Source organism: Varanus komodoensis, unplaced genomic scaffold (genome assembly GCF_004798865.1).
Source record: "Varanus komodoensis strain SLA01 unplaced genomic scaffold, ASM479886v1 scaffold1, whole genome shotgun sequence".
Lineage (NCBI taxonomy): Eukaryota > Metazoa > Chordata > Lepidosauria > Squamata > Varanidae > Varanus > Varanus komodoensis.
In genome coordinates, this window is record NW_025335268.1 from 87,270,882 (window position 1) to 87,287,423 (window position 16,542).

Here is a 16,542-nt window from a genome sequence, read left to right on the forward strand (position 1 = left end):
GAGTCCGCGGCGTTTGGCATAACCAGATTTCCTGCGCTCAGAAGCGCGCCCAGCCCAGCGATCCAGGGCACCTGCGCGGTGCGCTCCAGGCTCGTTCGGCTCTCGGTGATCGTCAGTGTTAGCAGCGGCAGAACAATTCCCGCGCGACCATGCAGGTGAGCCATTCCGAGCGGGCTCTTCCGCAGGAGGAGGCGAGGGAACCACGCACTGGGGAGCCCTGCCAGGGCGTTTTTGAGTTCTTTCAGTGGGAATAGGAAAACCCATACGCGGAAATGGGAGGAGGTTTACCGCTACTTCTGCTCGCGGCTCGCTGGCCTCTGAGTGGCTCCGCAAACCCGGAAGACCCTCATGGCTAGCACGTTTGGGGGATTGGGCTGCAAAATTACACGTGATTGTCCCGCTTTCTGTAAAGGAAAGGCCCCAGTCTGAGAGAGTGGTGACGCGTCCTGCGAGCATGCGCCGGAGGATGTACTTCCGTGTAGTGGGGCTTGGTTAGTAGCACAACTTAAGTGGAAACGAAGCTAAGAGGTGCTGTGGGAACAAGTACTTATTTTTATCTGGCCTGAATCTCCCACTAATCAATTTCATGGATGACCCTGGGTGGAGAGAGAGAGAAAGATGTCGCTTGATGAGCTTTATCCATACCATATGCACCTTCATCCTGTCTCACTTTTTCTCTAAGCTGAACAGTCCCAGATGTAACCTTTCCATGTAGGCAAATTGCTCCAACCTCTTTATCATTTTAGTTGTCTTTTTCTACACATTTATACCTTCAAAGTAGCCATTTTTGGTGGAGAAAATACAGTAGTCAAAATGTGCTTGTAGCATAGTTCATATAAAGTTACATACTATAGGCAATTTTATTTTAGATTCTTAATTATGCCAATTTGCCTTTCTTATAGCAGTTGTACACCTGCTTAACACTTTCATCAAGCTTCCCATCAGAATTGTCTCATCTTGGGCAGGCACCGCTAGCTCACATCCCATCTGCTTATATGTGAACTTGGCATTTTTTGCCCCACTTGTGTACAGAGTTACATTTTCCATGTTGATACCTGTTCTCCAAATTTACAAAGGTCCTGTTGGAATGTTTCAGAATTCCTTTTATGGAGACCACCCTAAATTGTTTGTTGCTATCAGTAGACATGGCTGCTTCACTCCTAAGTCCAAACAATTTATGAACAAATTGAAAAGCATTGGACCTGCATTCCCCCATTAGGAGAAATTAACATTTATTCCTAATCTCTGTTTCTTGTTTAATGTCCTTCTGCATTGTTACTAATTCTACTTTAATAATGTTTTCAACCAATTTACTTAAAACATTAAGCTAACTAGCCTGTAAATTTCCAGATCTCCTTAGGAGTGCCTTTCTAAAAATTGGTGTTACATAGTGCATTCTACAGTCTCCCAGTGCAGAAGCTGATCTTAGAGACTCATTACAGAACTGCTGATCTTCTGAATACAATGTATTTAAATTCTTATTTATTTTTAAATTTGTATGCTGCTCACTAATCCAGATGGATTTTTTAGGCAGCTTGAATAACTGTATGGTAAGGTCAATAATTATATTTTACTTATTTTATTTAAAATACTTCCTGGTGACTTGTTAGGGTTTCCAAGCCATTTTATAGTCATAAAGCTCATATAATAAAAACTGATAAAATAATAAAAAGTAAAATAGCTGCAGCATACATTCTGAAAACAACACCAGCATAAAACTAAAATCATTTATCCGCTATTGTCACACCCCAGACCAATAAAAGCAAATCAGGGGAAGGCAAAGGTAAAGCAGTAGGTTTAGCCTGAAAGCCTGCAGTTATGGGGCCTGGTGGACCCACAAAAACAACTTATTCCATATTTATGGACCTGCTGCAGAAAAGATTCTCATGTAGTTGCCCACCTTATTTTATTTATTTAGAAAATTTCTATGCCACCCCATTCGCCGAAGCCTTGGGGCGGCTCACAAAACATTAAAATATAATACATTCAAAATATAAAACGAATTAACAATATAAAATAAGTTGCCCTGGCCAAAGAATAAAATAAGGAAATAATATTAGCAATTAAAATGACGTTTGAATACAAAAGGTCTTCACCTGGCGCCAAAAAACAAATAACGACTGCGCCAGGCGGACCTCTCTGGGGAGTGCATTCCATAGATTGGGCGCCACCGCAGAGAAAGCCTTCACGGAGGGTTCCCAGAGAAGGGCCTCCCCGCAGATCTCAGGGGGTGGGCAGGCGTATATGGATGTAAGCGCTCCTTCAGGTAGCCAGGACCCAAGCCGTTTAGGGCTTTATAGGTCATCACCAACACCTTGAATTGGGCCCGGACTTCAATGGGAAGCCAGTGAAGCTGACGGAGGACTGGAGTCATGTGAACTTAACGCCCCGTCAGCAGCCTGGCAGCTCTATTTTGAACCAATTGAAGTGTCCGGACCCGTCTTCAAGGGTAGTCCCATGTAGAGTACGTTACAGAAGTCAAGATGGGAAGTCACCAACGCGTGTGTCACTGTCGCCAGGCAGTCGTACTCCAGGTAGGGGCGCAGCTGATGGATCAGCCGAAGCTGAAGGAAAGAGCTCCTCGCCACTGCTGTCACCTGAGCTTCCAATGAAAGCTCTGGGTCGAGGAGCACTCCCAAGCTGCGGACCTTGTCCCTAAGAGGGAGTGCAACCCCACTCAGGACTAGGTTCAATTCACCCTCTCCGAAGCCCGATCCGCCAACCAACAGGACCTCCGTCTTGTCTGGATTGAGCTTCAGTTTATTGGCCCTCATCCAGCCCATTACCTCGGCCAGGCACCGGTTCAGCACAGCCACTGCCTCACCTGGATTGGTGGAAACGAGAGGTAGAGCTGGGTATCATCAGCGTACAGATGATTCCGCAGCCCACACCTCCTGATGACCTCTCCCAGCGGTTTCATGTAGACATTAAACAGCAAAGGGGACAAAATGGACCCCTGCGGTACTGCCATGGTGCAGAGCCGTAGTCCCCCAGCACCACCTTCTGGAATCGGTCATTGAGATAGGAGCGGAACCACTGCAAAGCAGTGCCTCCGACCCCCAATCCCACTAACCTATCCAGAAGGATACCATGGTCGATGGTATCGAAAGCTGCTGAGAGGTCCAGAAGAACCAACAGGGACTCACTCCCCCTGTCCTTCTCTCTGCACAGGTCATCGTACAGGGCGACCAAGGCAGATTCAGTACCATACCTGGGTCTGAAGCCGGACTGAAATGGGTCCAGATAATCAGTTGCATCCAAGAGAGCTTGGAGTTGTCCTGCCACCACCCATTCCAACACCTTGCCCAGAAACGGGATGTTGGCCACTGGTCTATAATTAGTGGCCATCTCTGGATCCAGTGACGCTTTCTTCAGGACCGGTCGGACTACCGCCTCCTTTAAAGGGGCAGGTACCCGACCCTCCCTCAGAGAGGCATTAACCACTTCCAAGATCCAGATCCCAATCCCGTGCTTGGAATTATTTATTAACCAAGATGAGCAAGGGTCCAATAGGCAATTGGTGGGACGTACTCTTCCAAGCACCTTGTCCACATCATCAGGCCGCAATAACTGAAATTCATCCATTAATTTTGGACCAGACGGCAGCATTGGTATCTCCCCAGAAACTTCTGAGTCACTAGTAGAGTCTAGCTTGTGACGGATCTGAGCGATTTTCTCCCTGAAATGATTGGCAAAGTTGTCACAGCGGGCCTTCGAGGGTGGAACCAGATCTTTCTTAGGACCTGGACGAACCAGGCCTTGTACCACTCGAAAAAGCTCCGCCGGACGGCATTTTGAGGAGGCAGTGGAAACGGAAAAGAAATTCTTTTTCACCGCCCTCACCACCACAGCATAGGCCCGATAATGGGCTCTCAAGTGTGTTCGGTCAGATTCATCCTGTGATCTCCTCCACCTACGCTCTAGCTGTCTCCCAGCCTGCTTCATTGCCCACAATTCAGGTGTATACCAGGGGGAAGAGTGGGCTCTGCCTGGTGGGAGAGGACGCTTAGGAGCGATCGTGTCAACAGCCCTGGTCATCTCCCCGTTCCACAGTTCGACCAGAGCCTCGACAGGAGCACCAGTCTTGTCAGCCGGAGACTCCCCCAGGGCCTTCAGAAATCCATCCGGCTCCGGGGACAGACCCACACAATCGGGTCCACACCCTTACAGAGGGAGAGGCCGCTCTCGAGCACAAACCTCACCAGGAAGTGATCTGACCATGACAGGGATGTCAAACATAAATTCCTCACCCTCAGACCACCCTCTTCCTGCCCCATCAAGAAAACCAGGTCCAGAGTGTATCCACGTTCATGGGTCGGGCCAATGACATGTTGAGACAGCCCCATAGTCGTCATGGAGGACATGAAGTCCTGAGCCGCCCAGGACAGACCAGTCTTGGCATGGAGATTGAAGTCCCCCAGGACCAACATCCTGGGGGTCCTCAACACCAGGTCCGAGACGATCTCTGTCAGCTCAGGCAGGGAGACTGTTGGGCAGAAGGGTGCACGGTACACCAACAGAATCCCCAATCTGTCTCGGTCGCCCAACACCAAGTAGAGGCACTCCAGCCCTGGCCTCGAAGGGACCAAAGTCCCGTGAGGGAGATGGAGGCTCGGTAAACCAAAGCGACCCCCCTCCCCTCCCTTCTGGGCGTGAACGGTGCTGAACCAGATACCCGGGCGGGCACAGTTGAGAAAGGGTGACATCGCCCCCCCTCTCCTGCCCAGGTCTCCGTTATGCAAGCCAGGTTGGCCCCCTCATCCACAATCAAGTCATGGATGAGGGAAGATTTATTGTTGACCAACCTGGCATTGAGCAGCAGCACCGTCAGGCCTGAGGGGCGGTTGACAAGACTACCTGCTGGGGGCAAAACCAGAAGGAGGGACAGGTGTCAACCATCTGTCCCTCCTTCTTCTATGTGGACACATTAAGCCCCCACTGCTGTTACATCCATTACCCATGACCACCCCAATGGCGGCGCCCCCACGGTCCCCAGGAAACACAAACGTCGACATGGCCAGGGACGACTCCATAAAAACAAATTAGAACAGATTAAAATACAATAAAATTATAAAAACAATCAAAAACTCCCCATTCCCTTGGTGGTGCGCCCTAGTCTGGCGGCAGCGGCAGCAACTGCACAGCGCAGCGCGGCAGGTAGACCGAGCCGTGGAATGCAGCCGATGTCCGGGGGGTGGGAGGGAGCTCCAAGCCCGTCCTGCCCCAGGCTGGGTCCGGCGGGTTAAACTGGTGCCCGCCCACGTGCCCCGCCCCAAACTGGCGTCGCTCTCACCGGCACCAGCGGGGGGGAGCAGGGAGGGGCGCGGAAACCCGTCCGGCGGCAAGATGGCGGCACCCTCCTCTGCGCCATCAGCAGCAGGCCTGGCGTGGCCCTGGCATCCTCCATGGCCGGGGTGGTCCAGCGATGGCTGCAGGAGCGGCGTCAGCTGGCCCCCGGCTCGGTGGCAAGCGCCCGTCCGGCGGCAGCAGCAGCGACAGCGACAGCGCAGCATGGCGCAGCAGGTGGACCAATTAAAACATGGCCCCTGGCCAGCCCAGCCCCCCACTCGGCCCCCAAACGGCTCCCAAACGGCGGCGACTGCCCTTTGGCCGCCGGCCGCCGCTGGCACTTTATGGGCCACAGGGCCCTCCCCGAGCTCCGTCCCTTCCCAGCGCGTCTCTCACCCGTGTGGGGGAAGCAGGCTGGAGCCAGGTCCTGGGCCGGTGGTCCTGGCCTCTGGAGGGCGGCGCCGGAGGAGGTGGGCCCCGTCCGGCGCGCTTTATTTCCTGCTGTTGAGCAGTTGATATGGTGAAGGTTAGGGTTAGGTCCCAAAACCTTTAAGCCTTTAAAAATAAAAACAGGGTCTTTAAATTGGGCTTGGAAACATACCAGTAAGCAATGTAGCTGGTGCAATATGGGCATTACATAACTGAAGCACATCACCCCCACCAAGCTGAAATTTCTGGATCATCCTCAAAACCAGCCCCATCTACTACATATTACTGTATCCCAGTCTGGACATCACTTTGTTTAAAACTTTTGCATGCTGTCCCTTACGATCATTAAAACAACCACAATAAAGCAGCAATCTTAACATAATAAATAACAATTAACCAAAAAATACAAATTAAATAAGTTAAATAAAAGTGATTGTTAGAGTTGTCCCCAATTAAATTAAATTAGTTTTTAAAATAACAGTTAAATAAAAAGTTTTAACCTGGTGCTGAAAAGAATATAAACTCAGCACCAGGCAAACCACTCCGGGAAGCACATTCCAAAATCACTAGTTCATAATTCACATATTCACTATTCTGTGAATAATGGAGGTCTCCTTTCCAGATAGGGCAGCAGTTGCTTTCTGTTAATTTATCTGTCTCTTCCAAAGAATTGTAGCTCAATGGTGGCACATCGTGATATAGCATTCTTTGCTAAATACCGCCGTATCTTTCTGTTCTGCCAGTATAAGTGAACAACAGTACTTCTCCAGGGTGTGTAAATTGACACTGGGATTGAACTGCAAATTACTGCAGATCGGAGATAACAGTGGAGGTATCCAAGGGGGATTCCATGGGCTGGTTGGGAACCTGCATGGCTGGATTTGGCCTGTGCAGCAGAGGTTCCCCATCCCTGTTCCAGAGACTAAGCTTGTGGCATCTTTAAAGTAACGGCTGCTTTGGGTCTCTACTGCATCGTCTTTTGAGATCAAGCAATATGTAGGCTGCTTGATGCTTTTCAGACAGCAACAAGTTTGAAAGTTCATTCCTCAGTTTAGCATTTGCTAGTTGAATCTGTATGTGGTGGAGGCATGATGGCTGGAAGTTTGGAATTTGGTAGTGTTTCTCTCAGTCTCTCTCTGTCTCTCATTTTGTGCATACTAGGATCCTAATGCAGACACAGAGTGGAATGACATCTTACGTAAAAAGGGCATCCTTCCTCCAAAGGAAAAGTTGAAAGAGCAAGAACAGGCAGAAGAGGAGAGGGAGCTGCAGATCCTTCAGCAAAAATCAGTTGGTAAGCTTTCTAGTTCGAATGAGTCCAATACTTCCATAATCCATCTTGCTTGACTGTTTGCCACGTCAGAATGTATGAGCCTTCATAATGAAGACAAAGGCCTTGTTAACTGCAAAAAGTCATTTACTTTTTGAGGCTTGGATTGCCTGTGAGAAGGGCTTTGGGTTGTTGTTGTTTAAGATTGTTTTGTTCCTTTATGGAGACTATAAATCACATGGGGCCCTAAGAGAAGTATATACAAGACTTGTAGTCTTTCTGGGAAGTAGGTAGGTTTTGATGAACTTCCAAGGGATGTCCGTACCATATGGGTTGACACTTGACAACAGAAAGCCACATGAATATACAATTGCTGGAGCTAGGCTTGGGTCCAGAATTGTAGTTCATTTTTAATGAAACTCTGAATGCAGCATAGGTAGGCAGAAGGTTGATCAGAATCTGAGAGTAGGCCTCTGCTTGATTTGCATGAGTTTTTTCAGTTAACAATAACAACAGCTGAAAAATCTCTCTCACAAATGCACATACCAGTTAAGTTGCTGAAAAAGACTACTTGGGCAGAAAACTGGAAGTCCATTTCTGTGTGACAGGACATGTGAGCTTGGGCCTGGCACTGATCATGAATTCCTGAGCCGAGTATTTGCTCAGAAGCATTCTTGTTCATTAATTCTTAGAGTACGTCCATCTGGTTGAGCCAACTTTTACCAAGTTCTGGTGGGTGAACCTTATGATTCTAATGAAACCCAAACAGATCCCACAAGCCTGAACTCTCCCCAGCCTCAGTGTAAAGGGAGGTATATTCCTCATTGTAGAGAAATTGCTAGGACCTTTTAATCTCTTTTTGGCCACAATAGTATTTGGGCATTATTTATCATTTTCTTATATGCCCAGTGCAGGAATGAGCAACTTGTATCATTCTGGATGGTGTTGGACTGCAGCTTCTCTCATAGGAGAAGAATCATAGCCCTGCAGTCCAACATCTGGAGGGACACAAGCTGTCTACCCCTGCTCTAGTGGAAGGGCACAAAATAACCAAATATAGGACAAGTGCATTTTAATATTTTTACAGGATACGTCTTGTGATCACTGTAGAAAGTAGAATCTTCAAAATGCACACTTCCACTATGTCTATGCTAATTCCTGGCAGAAAAAGATCATGAACGTATTTATGAACACACAGGATACATGTGCACATTTGTCTTTGTGCACACCGTACCACCTTTATTACAACAGGCATGGACTAGTATCTTCTCTTTAGATCCTTTGATGCACCTTGTAGGTTTGTTCGCTGGGATTGGAATGATGGCTTTGAAATGTCACCAGCAAAGGAAATACTATTTTTGGACAGATTTCTCTGACCCACTGGGTGCTCTTTTAGCTGTGAAAAATCCTTTATTGAACAAGAGCATATCCCTTTGTGTGCACTCTAATTGCATTCTATATTTTACATCATTTAGAAAAGAAACTGATGATTGCTGTCTAAAATAAGAAAAGGCACAGTGGGCGCTGTAGCTTTATTACAAATGAGCTCTCTTGGGATGTAAGATGTAGGAACAGCATTAATGAGATGCTCTGATGTGCAATTCTGAATCTTGTGAGGGATGGGCTCCAGCCTGTGATTTAAAAAGTAGTCACTCTTTTTTTCAATAAATTTGGCCGTGTGCGTGCACTTGTGTGCACACACACAAGCTTGTGTACATACAAAATGCTCTTGCTTAGGAGAGTTGGAACCTCGTTTTTGACAAGCATACATGTATGTTTTGTAGTCTTTACCTCTGCAAATGTATATGAGGCAGGTATGCTGTATAAAATGTGAAATGCCTCAAAATGACTCTTACTTTGAAATTAAATTATTCACACAAGGGAACTTTTGATGAGTAATTCTCCTTTGCCAGTCTCATCAGAATTCGAACAGGTTAAAAGTTCAAAAATTGGTTGTTTTTTGTCCATATTGTACTGATGACCTATTTCTCACATATCAGTGAAAACCTATGAAGACATGACTCTGGAAGAACTTGAAGAAAATGAAGATGAATTCAATGAGGAAGATGAACGTGCTATAGAAATGTACAGGTTAGAGAACTCCCACAGGCAATCGTATTTGTTGTTATTGGGACAAATGGGTGCTTGAATTATGGGGTGGAGTGGGGGGAGCTAGGGACATCTTAAGTGCATCAGAATGATCTCTGGGCTTCACCCAGTTTTAGCTGACTCATGCCCCCTTCCCACTCACACATAGCTAAGGGGACCATCATAAAATTAAGGCAGAGCCTTGTAAAAGACAACAACTGGGTGCAATTTGTGTGAGCTCAGTGGTACATGATAGAATTTCTGCTTAGACTGAGCCTAGTCATGAGTTCTAGTTTCTCAGGAACCTATGCACAAGCATGTGTGAACAAGTTCTAAATAATTGGAACTAGAATTCTAGTATTCTGGATTACAGAAGGCATGCATCATTCCTAGCATACTCATTGCAAGTTTAGGACTCTGTGGCTTTCCTAGAAAATTAGAGAAAAGTGGGTTTTGATGAAACCAGTCCAACTGGAGCACTGTGCAGCCTGATTTAATCTGATAAAGACAAACCAGCCTGATGTGTTCCCGGATCACTGCTACTTCTACAAACACACAGGCACCAAGACTCTTTATATGCAGCAGGTGTGCTGCACGAGAATTAAGCTTCCAGCCAAATTCAGCAATACCTCATGCAATTGTAAATGACACTGTAAAGGAGCTGATGAATTTTACTAAAGCAGTTTAAATAACACTTGCTTTCACTCAGTTTGCTGAGAGCACGTTTAAGCAGCATCTACTGCATTGAAGCAGTGGTTCTTGAAAAATTAATGGCTGTAGGTAGCACCATCTCAGTAGAGAATTCTGATATAAATCTTTACCATGATGCATGTAGCATTTAAAATGAATTCTTTAAAATATCTGACCTTGGCAGTTACTTCTAATTTGGTTTATTATCTACATTTCCAGTTTTCAACATACACAAATTGAATATTGCTGTTAGAAATAAAAGTGCCTAGTCTTAGCAACTGCTCGATATTGCAGACTTGTCAATAGCTATTTCTGCACTATCTCCTGCTTCTCCTGCCTGTAAATCAATAGAACACAGTGATATTGACATTCTCTGATGAATAAAATTAATCCCACTAAGCCAGCCTGTATCAAACCTGGTCTGTGAAATCAAATCTCCATTTGTAATTGAGATGTGACACTTAACCTAGAAGGGGGTTGCAGTTTCCTACTTTTCCTTGGGTGTAAGCCCATTCTTTGGAATTAACTTATGAGTTATACTCTCCCTGAAGACCCAGTCTCACAGATGGGTATACTGCTGGACTCAGCCCTGGATGAGGATGCCCAGGTCTCAGCACTGGTCAGGAGCAGGTTTGCATACCTGAGGCTGGCGTGCCAACTACACCTGTTTATAGAGGTATCTGATCTGGCCACTTTTTAACATCCCATTTGCACGATTGTAACACAGAGATGACTTTGAAATCTGTTGAGAAGCTGATCCAGAATGAATGCAAAGGATTGATTATAGGGAGCTCTTGGTCTGTTTCTGGGCACTGGGCAAAGGGGCTGGCAATAACCTATAAGCCATGTATGACTTGAGGCCAGGCTACCTGAAAGTCTGCCCTCTCCCATTCCGGTCGCCCAGTCTTTAAGGTCTGCAGAGGCCTTTCTTTCAAGACCACTGCGATCAAAGGCACATTTGGCAATGACACATGCCACTTTTGGCTGGCTGCTCTCGGGCTGTGGAGCTCCCCTGCCCATGTGCACAAGGAAAGCTAGCTTTGTTCTGTCTCTGTTGTCCTTCTGTCAGCGCAACAGGACTCTATTATTGAAGAAGTGCTTGGCTTAAGAAGGTGCTACTGGGTTGGGTGCTTTTTAAATTCTGCAGTGGCTATGTTTTACTTATATTTTAATAATGCGCTTTTCCAAATCTTTTAAAATTGCTTTTGTAAGCCACCTTGAGTGCCCCTTTTTGGTAGAAAGGCAGGATATAAATCAAAACAGGTAGTAAAATGTTAAACTAATTTAAGATTGTAGGCAAGCAGCCCAGTTCTGAAATCATCTGATGGTGCCAGCAATGACCACTAGCATGAGTTCCACCACTTTAAAACACTGGTCCAGCTCTTCCACTTCTTGTGCCCACCACTGAAATTCTCAATCCAGAACTTGTAGGAGCTAATGCTTACTCAGGAAAGATTTATTATGTATTGTGTGTGCAAATTCTCAAATGCAATCTCTCCTCAGCTAGAAGGTTCAGGCAGCAGGTACTGGGGAAAATCCCTGCCTGAGTCATCCATCAATCTGACTTCATATGTGGCAGCATCCTATGTTTCCTTTAAGGAAATCTCTTGTATCAGCTGTCCCATCACTAGTGGCCTTTGGGATGCTCTCAGATCTGATAATTGGACCGTGGTTCTTCTCTAGCACCAAGGTACAAGATGCACATTAGCTGGCGGGGAGTTAAGGACAGGCTACATCTCCAGCATTGGGTTCCAGCTGTGCCTTTCATCTTCCAGGAGACTCTTGGGTGAAGAACATCCCACTGTGCCACTGTTACATTTTAACTCATCTTGACCAAATAGCAACTTTCTTCTTCTGTCCTTCCATTTTGGTGTAGCAAAAGAAAGGAGCTTTGAGTATAAGTAATTATGGAACTGTGAGGTTCCTGGCTCAAATCATGTCTGTACTGTATCATAAACCAGGGATGGACAACTTTTTAAAGCTGCCTAGGGGCTTTTAAATATTTGGCAGCATATAAATGGAAATATAAGTAAACCTGTAACCCTCCAGAAGTTTGGGCTACCTCACTAAAGACTCAGTTGCAGCCTTAGGCAACTTGTTATTTTGTTATCTTGTCTCCCGTTTCTTATAAAAATACTGTCTGTTTTAGAGGGCATTGTGAAGATTGCCAAGATTGTGAACATGAAGGGTTTTGAACACTTAAGCCCTGTCCTAAATCTATTTCTATATGTTCCTTTCTCCTCCAACACTGCATGTTGCAGACAGCAAAGGATAGCTGAATGGAAAGCATCTCAAGCAAAGAATAAATTTGGACAAGTATTAGAGATTTCGGGACAGGATTATGTCCAAGAAATTACCAAAGCTGGCAAGGATATATGGGTGATATTGCACCTTTACAAGCAAGGGTAAGCAAACATTTCAAAGCTTTTGCTGTTAACATGCAGCTTTTCTATAGCAAATTTGGGCTGGGTAAAATTGCCCCAGCATCATATGGTTGCATTTTTCTTGAATTTGTCTTTTTTGTTTAAATACAGCATTCCCCTCTGTGCCTTGATAAACCAACATTTAAATGCACTTTCCAAGAAATTTCCAGATGTCAAGTTTGTCAAAGCTATTTCTACAACCTGCATACCCAACTACCCTGATAGAAACCTTCCCACCATCTTCATCTACCTTGAAGGAGACATCAGGGCCCAGTTTATTGGACCACTGGTGTTCGGAGGCATGAACCTTACAAAAGATGGTAAGTAGCTGGAGGTGCGAAGGGTCAAAACCTGGGAAAATTATGCGTGCAGTGCAGCACATGTGTTCTGCCCCTCCCCATTTCAGCACTTCTGCTGCCATTACCTTTTCTGTCATAGAGATAATTTCCACAGAGGAAAAAAAAAGTGTACATGAAGTGGCTCTGTGGGCAACATGAGACCCACAGGCTGCATATGGCTCTTGCCGCTACCTCCTCACTTGCCTAGCTTACCCCAAAACCAATTTTTAAAACAAACAAAATGACACACTGTAGCAGCTATCAAATGATAAAGGAACAAATTTAGTTTGCTTGCAAACAGGCTAAAATTCTTCCCTTTTAAACCAACTGCATGCTATGGATTTGGAAAAAAAATGGGTTTAAAAATATTTCTCCTCCCAGAGTGGTCTACAGGAAAAGGGTTAGGGGGCAAAAATGTCTCCTAGATCTCTTGCAGTTATCAATCTCTGCTCTAAGAGGAAAAACCTGAGGTCTTCTGCAATAGCTAGTACTCCAAAACTTTCCTTTTTGTACTTCCATTCCTTCAGTGTCTGCCTAAACATTACCTATTGGTTGGAGCTATGCTGAACTGATGTTCATTTATGAGATGTGACCCCTTTTAATATGTTTGTTTAAATCTTAGGTCTTGGAAAGTTCAGTCTTTCATATCATACAACCTGAGATTATGTCTATATTGCAGGGGAGTTTAGTTATGTTCTGCATGGCTTGAGTTTGCATTGTGCTCGGTGTATTCACATAAACCAACCCTCTATATTTAAGAGGCATTTTCTCTTTATTATTGGTGGATTTCAACAAATGAGGAGGAGCTGTGGTGGAAGTTGAAAGTGGATCAAGTCTTCAGTAACAGAGTGATATCAGAGGACACCATTTCAGGGAGAAACTTGCAGTCACAGTGTAAATTCTCAAAGTTAGGAAAGGTGCTGTCCATCCTGCAAAACTACCAGTGTGATCCTATGCATGTGTACTGAATTCAGTGCAGTGTATGCTGAGGTGCATCTATCTAGAGTATCTGTATAAGGGATTGGCAAAAGGTTGGTTTCCAGATATTTGGACCTCAGCTTCCAGCCAGTAGTCAGGACTGCTGGCAGTGCAAGTTCAAAATATCTAGTGATCTACTTTCTGCCACCTTAAACGTTGTGTCATAAGGCTTTTTTTCCAATACTGGGATTCATCTGCACATCCATTCACAGACACACTTAACGTCTTTACCAGCAGAGAGATATAAATGGAATACCACCTAATGTGGGCCACTTAATTTGGTTCTGTCATCTTGCTGCACCTCAGCCAGCCGTACTCTCTGGATTTTATAACTAGATCGTTAGTATAACTTAACCAGCTTGAATAGAAAGTCAGGATCACGTTAATTCCACCTGCTTCTTTTGTCAGCTTAAATGAGGTTGGCTGATGAGATTGCCAGCAGAGCTAACAGTGAGACATCTGATTAACTTGCTGTATTGACTGTCTTCCAGTTCTGGGGTGTAAGCCAATTTGAGCCCATGTAATCAAGGCCTGCTGCTAAGTGGGAAGTGTTTCACAGCAAAAGAATAAGCAAGGAATAAGCAAGAGAGTAGGATGTATGTGTTATTTTGATTGTTTAGAATCTCTATGAAAGATAGAGCAAATTAATAATGGTTAACTCTGGAAAAATATGCAGACTTCCACTTCCCCTAGCAACAATTATCAGTACGAATAAGCTTCTTTCCATTGCCAAATAGCCAGTATGTGCCATCAGTGGGTACAAACATGTTTTTGAGATTGCTTCAAAAAGCTGTGTGGAATACAAAAGAGGAGATGGAAGTCTGAGCTCCCTTCCTTCCAACTTTGTAAGTCATCACAATGTATCATTTTTCCTTCTATATAGAATTGGAGTGGAAGATTTCTGAGTCTGGTGCCATCAAGACAGACTTGGAGGAGAACCCTAAGAAGCAGATACAGGACCACCTGATGACTTCAATCAAGTGCTCTGTTCCAACAAGGAGAGAAGAAAGTGACTCAGATGATGATTAAGGCATCCTGTACGCTCCACCTTTATGTCCAATTATACAGAAGTTGGTGCTGACTAAATTCAGTCGGACTTGATGAATTCACTGGAACTTTCGTCCATTTAAGAGTGTATAAGACTGGAGTCTAGTAACTACCACTGGTACGTATCCCTTCTGGTGGATTTTTCTTCCTAAAGGAAATTATGGCTGTAAATAAGCTTGCAGAGGGCTATACTGGAGAGAATTTAAACTGCTTCCAGACAAATCCCAGTTCAATTACCACTGTGGTGAATTAAAACCAACACTACTTTGACTCTCATGGAATTCACATGCCTCCTAATCAGAGATCCTCTCTCTTCTGCACCACAGTCATTTGAACCACTATAGTGCACAGCCATTAAGCCTCTACCAATGGTTAAGAACTGCTGCCAAAAAGATGGTGATGCAAGACTTGATTCTTAAATAAACACATGATGAACTTTTAAAGAATTACATTGTGCTGAATACTCTGATTACTTTATTTGGCAACATCCAGAAGCAGTAGCTTAATACTGCTGTCAAGGCCTCGAATTATAGTGGTGGTACTTCTAAAATGTATTTTGAAATCTGCAAGGCATACAGAGTTATTGAATGTCTAAAGGAGATGCAGCATGCTTTAATGTTGACATTGTTACCTGACAATGTTTTTAAATAGTTTCCCCCTTTATATTTTTGCTTTTGCATTGCTTTATGGCTTTGCTTTTCTCTTTCCCTTACTCTGCATGAAACAATGCAATTCAGTCTTGAATTGTGAGTAGCTAACCTAATGACAACCATGATAATGTTTCAAGTTGTTCATAAAAGTAATAAAAATCATGGAACACAAAGCAATGATTTTTCAACTTTATGGACTTTTTACTGAGTAATAGTTTTTTTATTACAATATTGCCTGTTACGATTTTGCTGTTTCAAATAGGAAAAGAGAGATGTTGCAATATTGCTCCAGATGTAAAACAAAGTGCACCTGGAAAGGTAGCACCTAAGGAAGAAGTCTGAGCTCCTTCATCTTAATAAGCTAGTCTTTCATGTGCAGGAAGTGGTGTTTGTATGTATGTGTTTTGTAAATACATCAAGATGCATTCAAACGCCTGAACCACCTGAAGTCTGAAGTGGTATAGTTCAAAATGGACTCTAAAGTTTTCTACAGTTTTGCACTTACCTGAACTCCAAAGGTGAACTTGTTCTTTTCATGCCAAATTTCAAAAAGTGTTCAGTTTAGACTGTACAATATATTGATGCATGTTGAAATAACTCTATTCATCTGAAATATAAATGGAAACAGATTGGGAAAGGACCGAACCAGCACTTCCATATTTATTGCCCTGGAACTTGTGTACTATTCAGAAATTTGTGACATCTTTTTGTAACTTAAACTTGGGTACTTTTTGTATGCCATCAGATTTCAAAATGCTTTAGGGAAACTTATTTTTAATTTGTTGGGAAAGGGTTTGGTATGCAAATATCTGATAATATACATTTGAAGGCAGTCTAACCCTTTTCATATTCACAAGAATAAAGGGTTTTTAACATCAAAAGGCAGATTTTACTTAATTTCCATTATTACATTTACAACTTCCTCACATCCTTTCTTGTTCCTTATACACATCTGTGCGAGAACAATGTCATACGATCGTATCCACACTTCCTCATATTGACAAATTCCAAGGGTTTTAGCCAAAAATGATCTCTAGGTAGGTCCTGAGCAGCACCTCGTGGCGGAGAGAAAACTGCGTAAGTGTCCATAGCTGGGGCCATGCTCCAGTAAGTTCTCACAGCCATTACAAAATGGACACTTTTATTTCTAAAGTCATCAGGCCACTGTCTTGTAACATGAGGAATGTGAATCACATCTTATTTCCAATCACTAATACAATTCTGCAAAATGGGTATTGGGGCAAAGGTGCTTATTCAGCCAATTTTCCATACAACTTACTGTATCGTTACCATGTTGTGAAGTCTAGAAGAAAATGCCTTGCCACCCAATGCCCGAAGTT

General features: G+C 44.2%; 1 protein-coding gene across 1 annotated transcript; it reads left to right on the forward strand.

Moving 5' to 3' along the window:
- PDCL3 (phosducin like 3) lies at positions 1–16,083 on the forward strand. Its single transcript, XM_044433842.1, has 6 exons — positions 1–155; positions 6,880–7,012; positions 8,989–9,079; positions 12,028–12,171; positions 12,301–12,509; positions 14,389–16,083. The coding sequence occupies exons 1-6, from the start codon at positions 150–152 to the stop codon at positions 14,532–14,534; spliced, it is 729 nt and encodes a 242-aa protein (XP_044289777.1). The 5' UTR covers positions 1–149; the 3' UTR covers positions 14,535–16,083.
- The last annotated feature ends 459 nt before the right edge of the window (positions 16,084–16,542 follow it).

Excerpts from the sequence above, each read along its gene's own strand:
- PDCL3 (XM_044433842.1), top strand. Across the intron at positions 7,013-8,988 it reads CCTTCAGCAAAAATCAGTTG|TGAAAACCTATGAAGACATG; the intron begins GTAAGCTTTCTA and ends CTCACATATCAG. Across the intron at positions 12,172-12,300 it reads TTGCACCTTTACAAGCAAGG|CATTCCCCTCTGTGCCTTGA; the intron begins GTAAGCAAACAT and ends GTTTAAATACAG.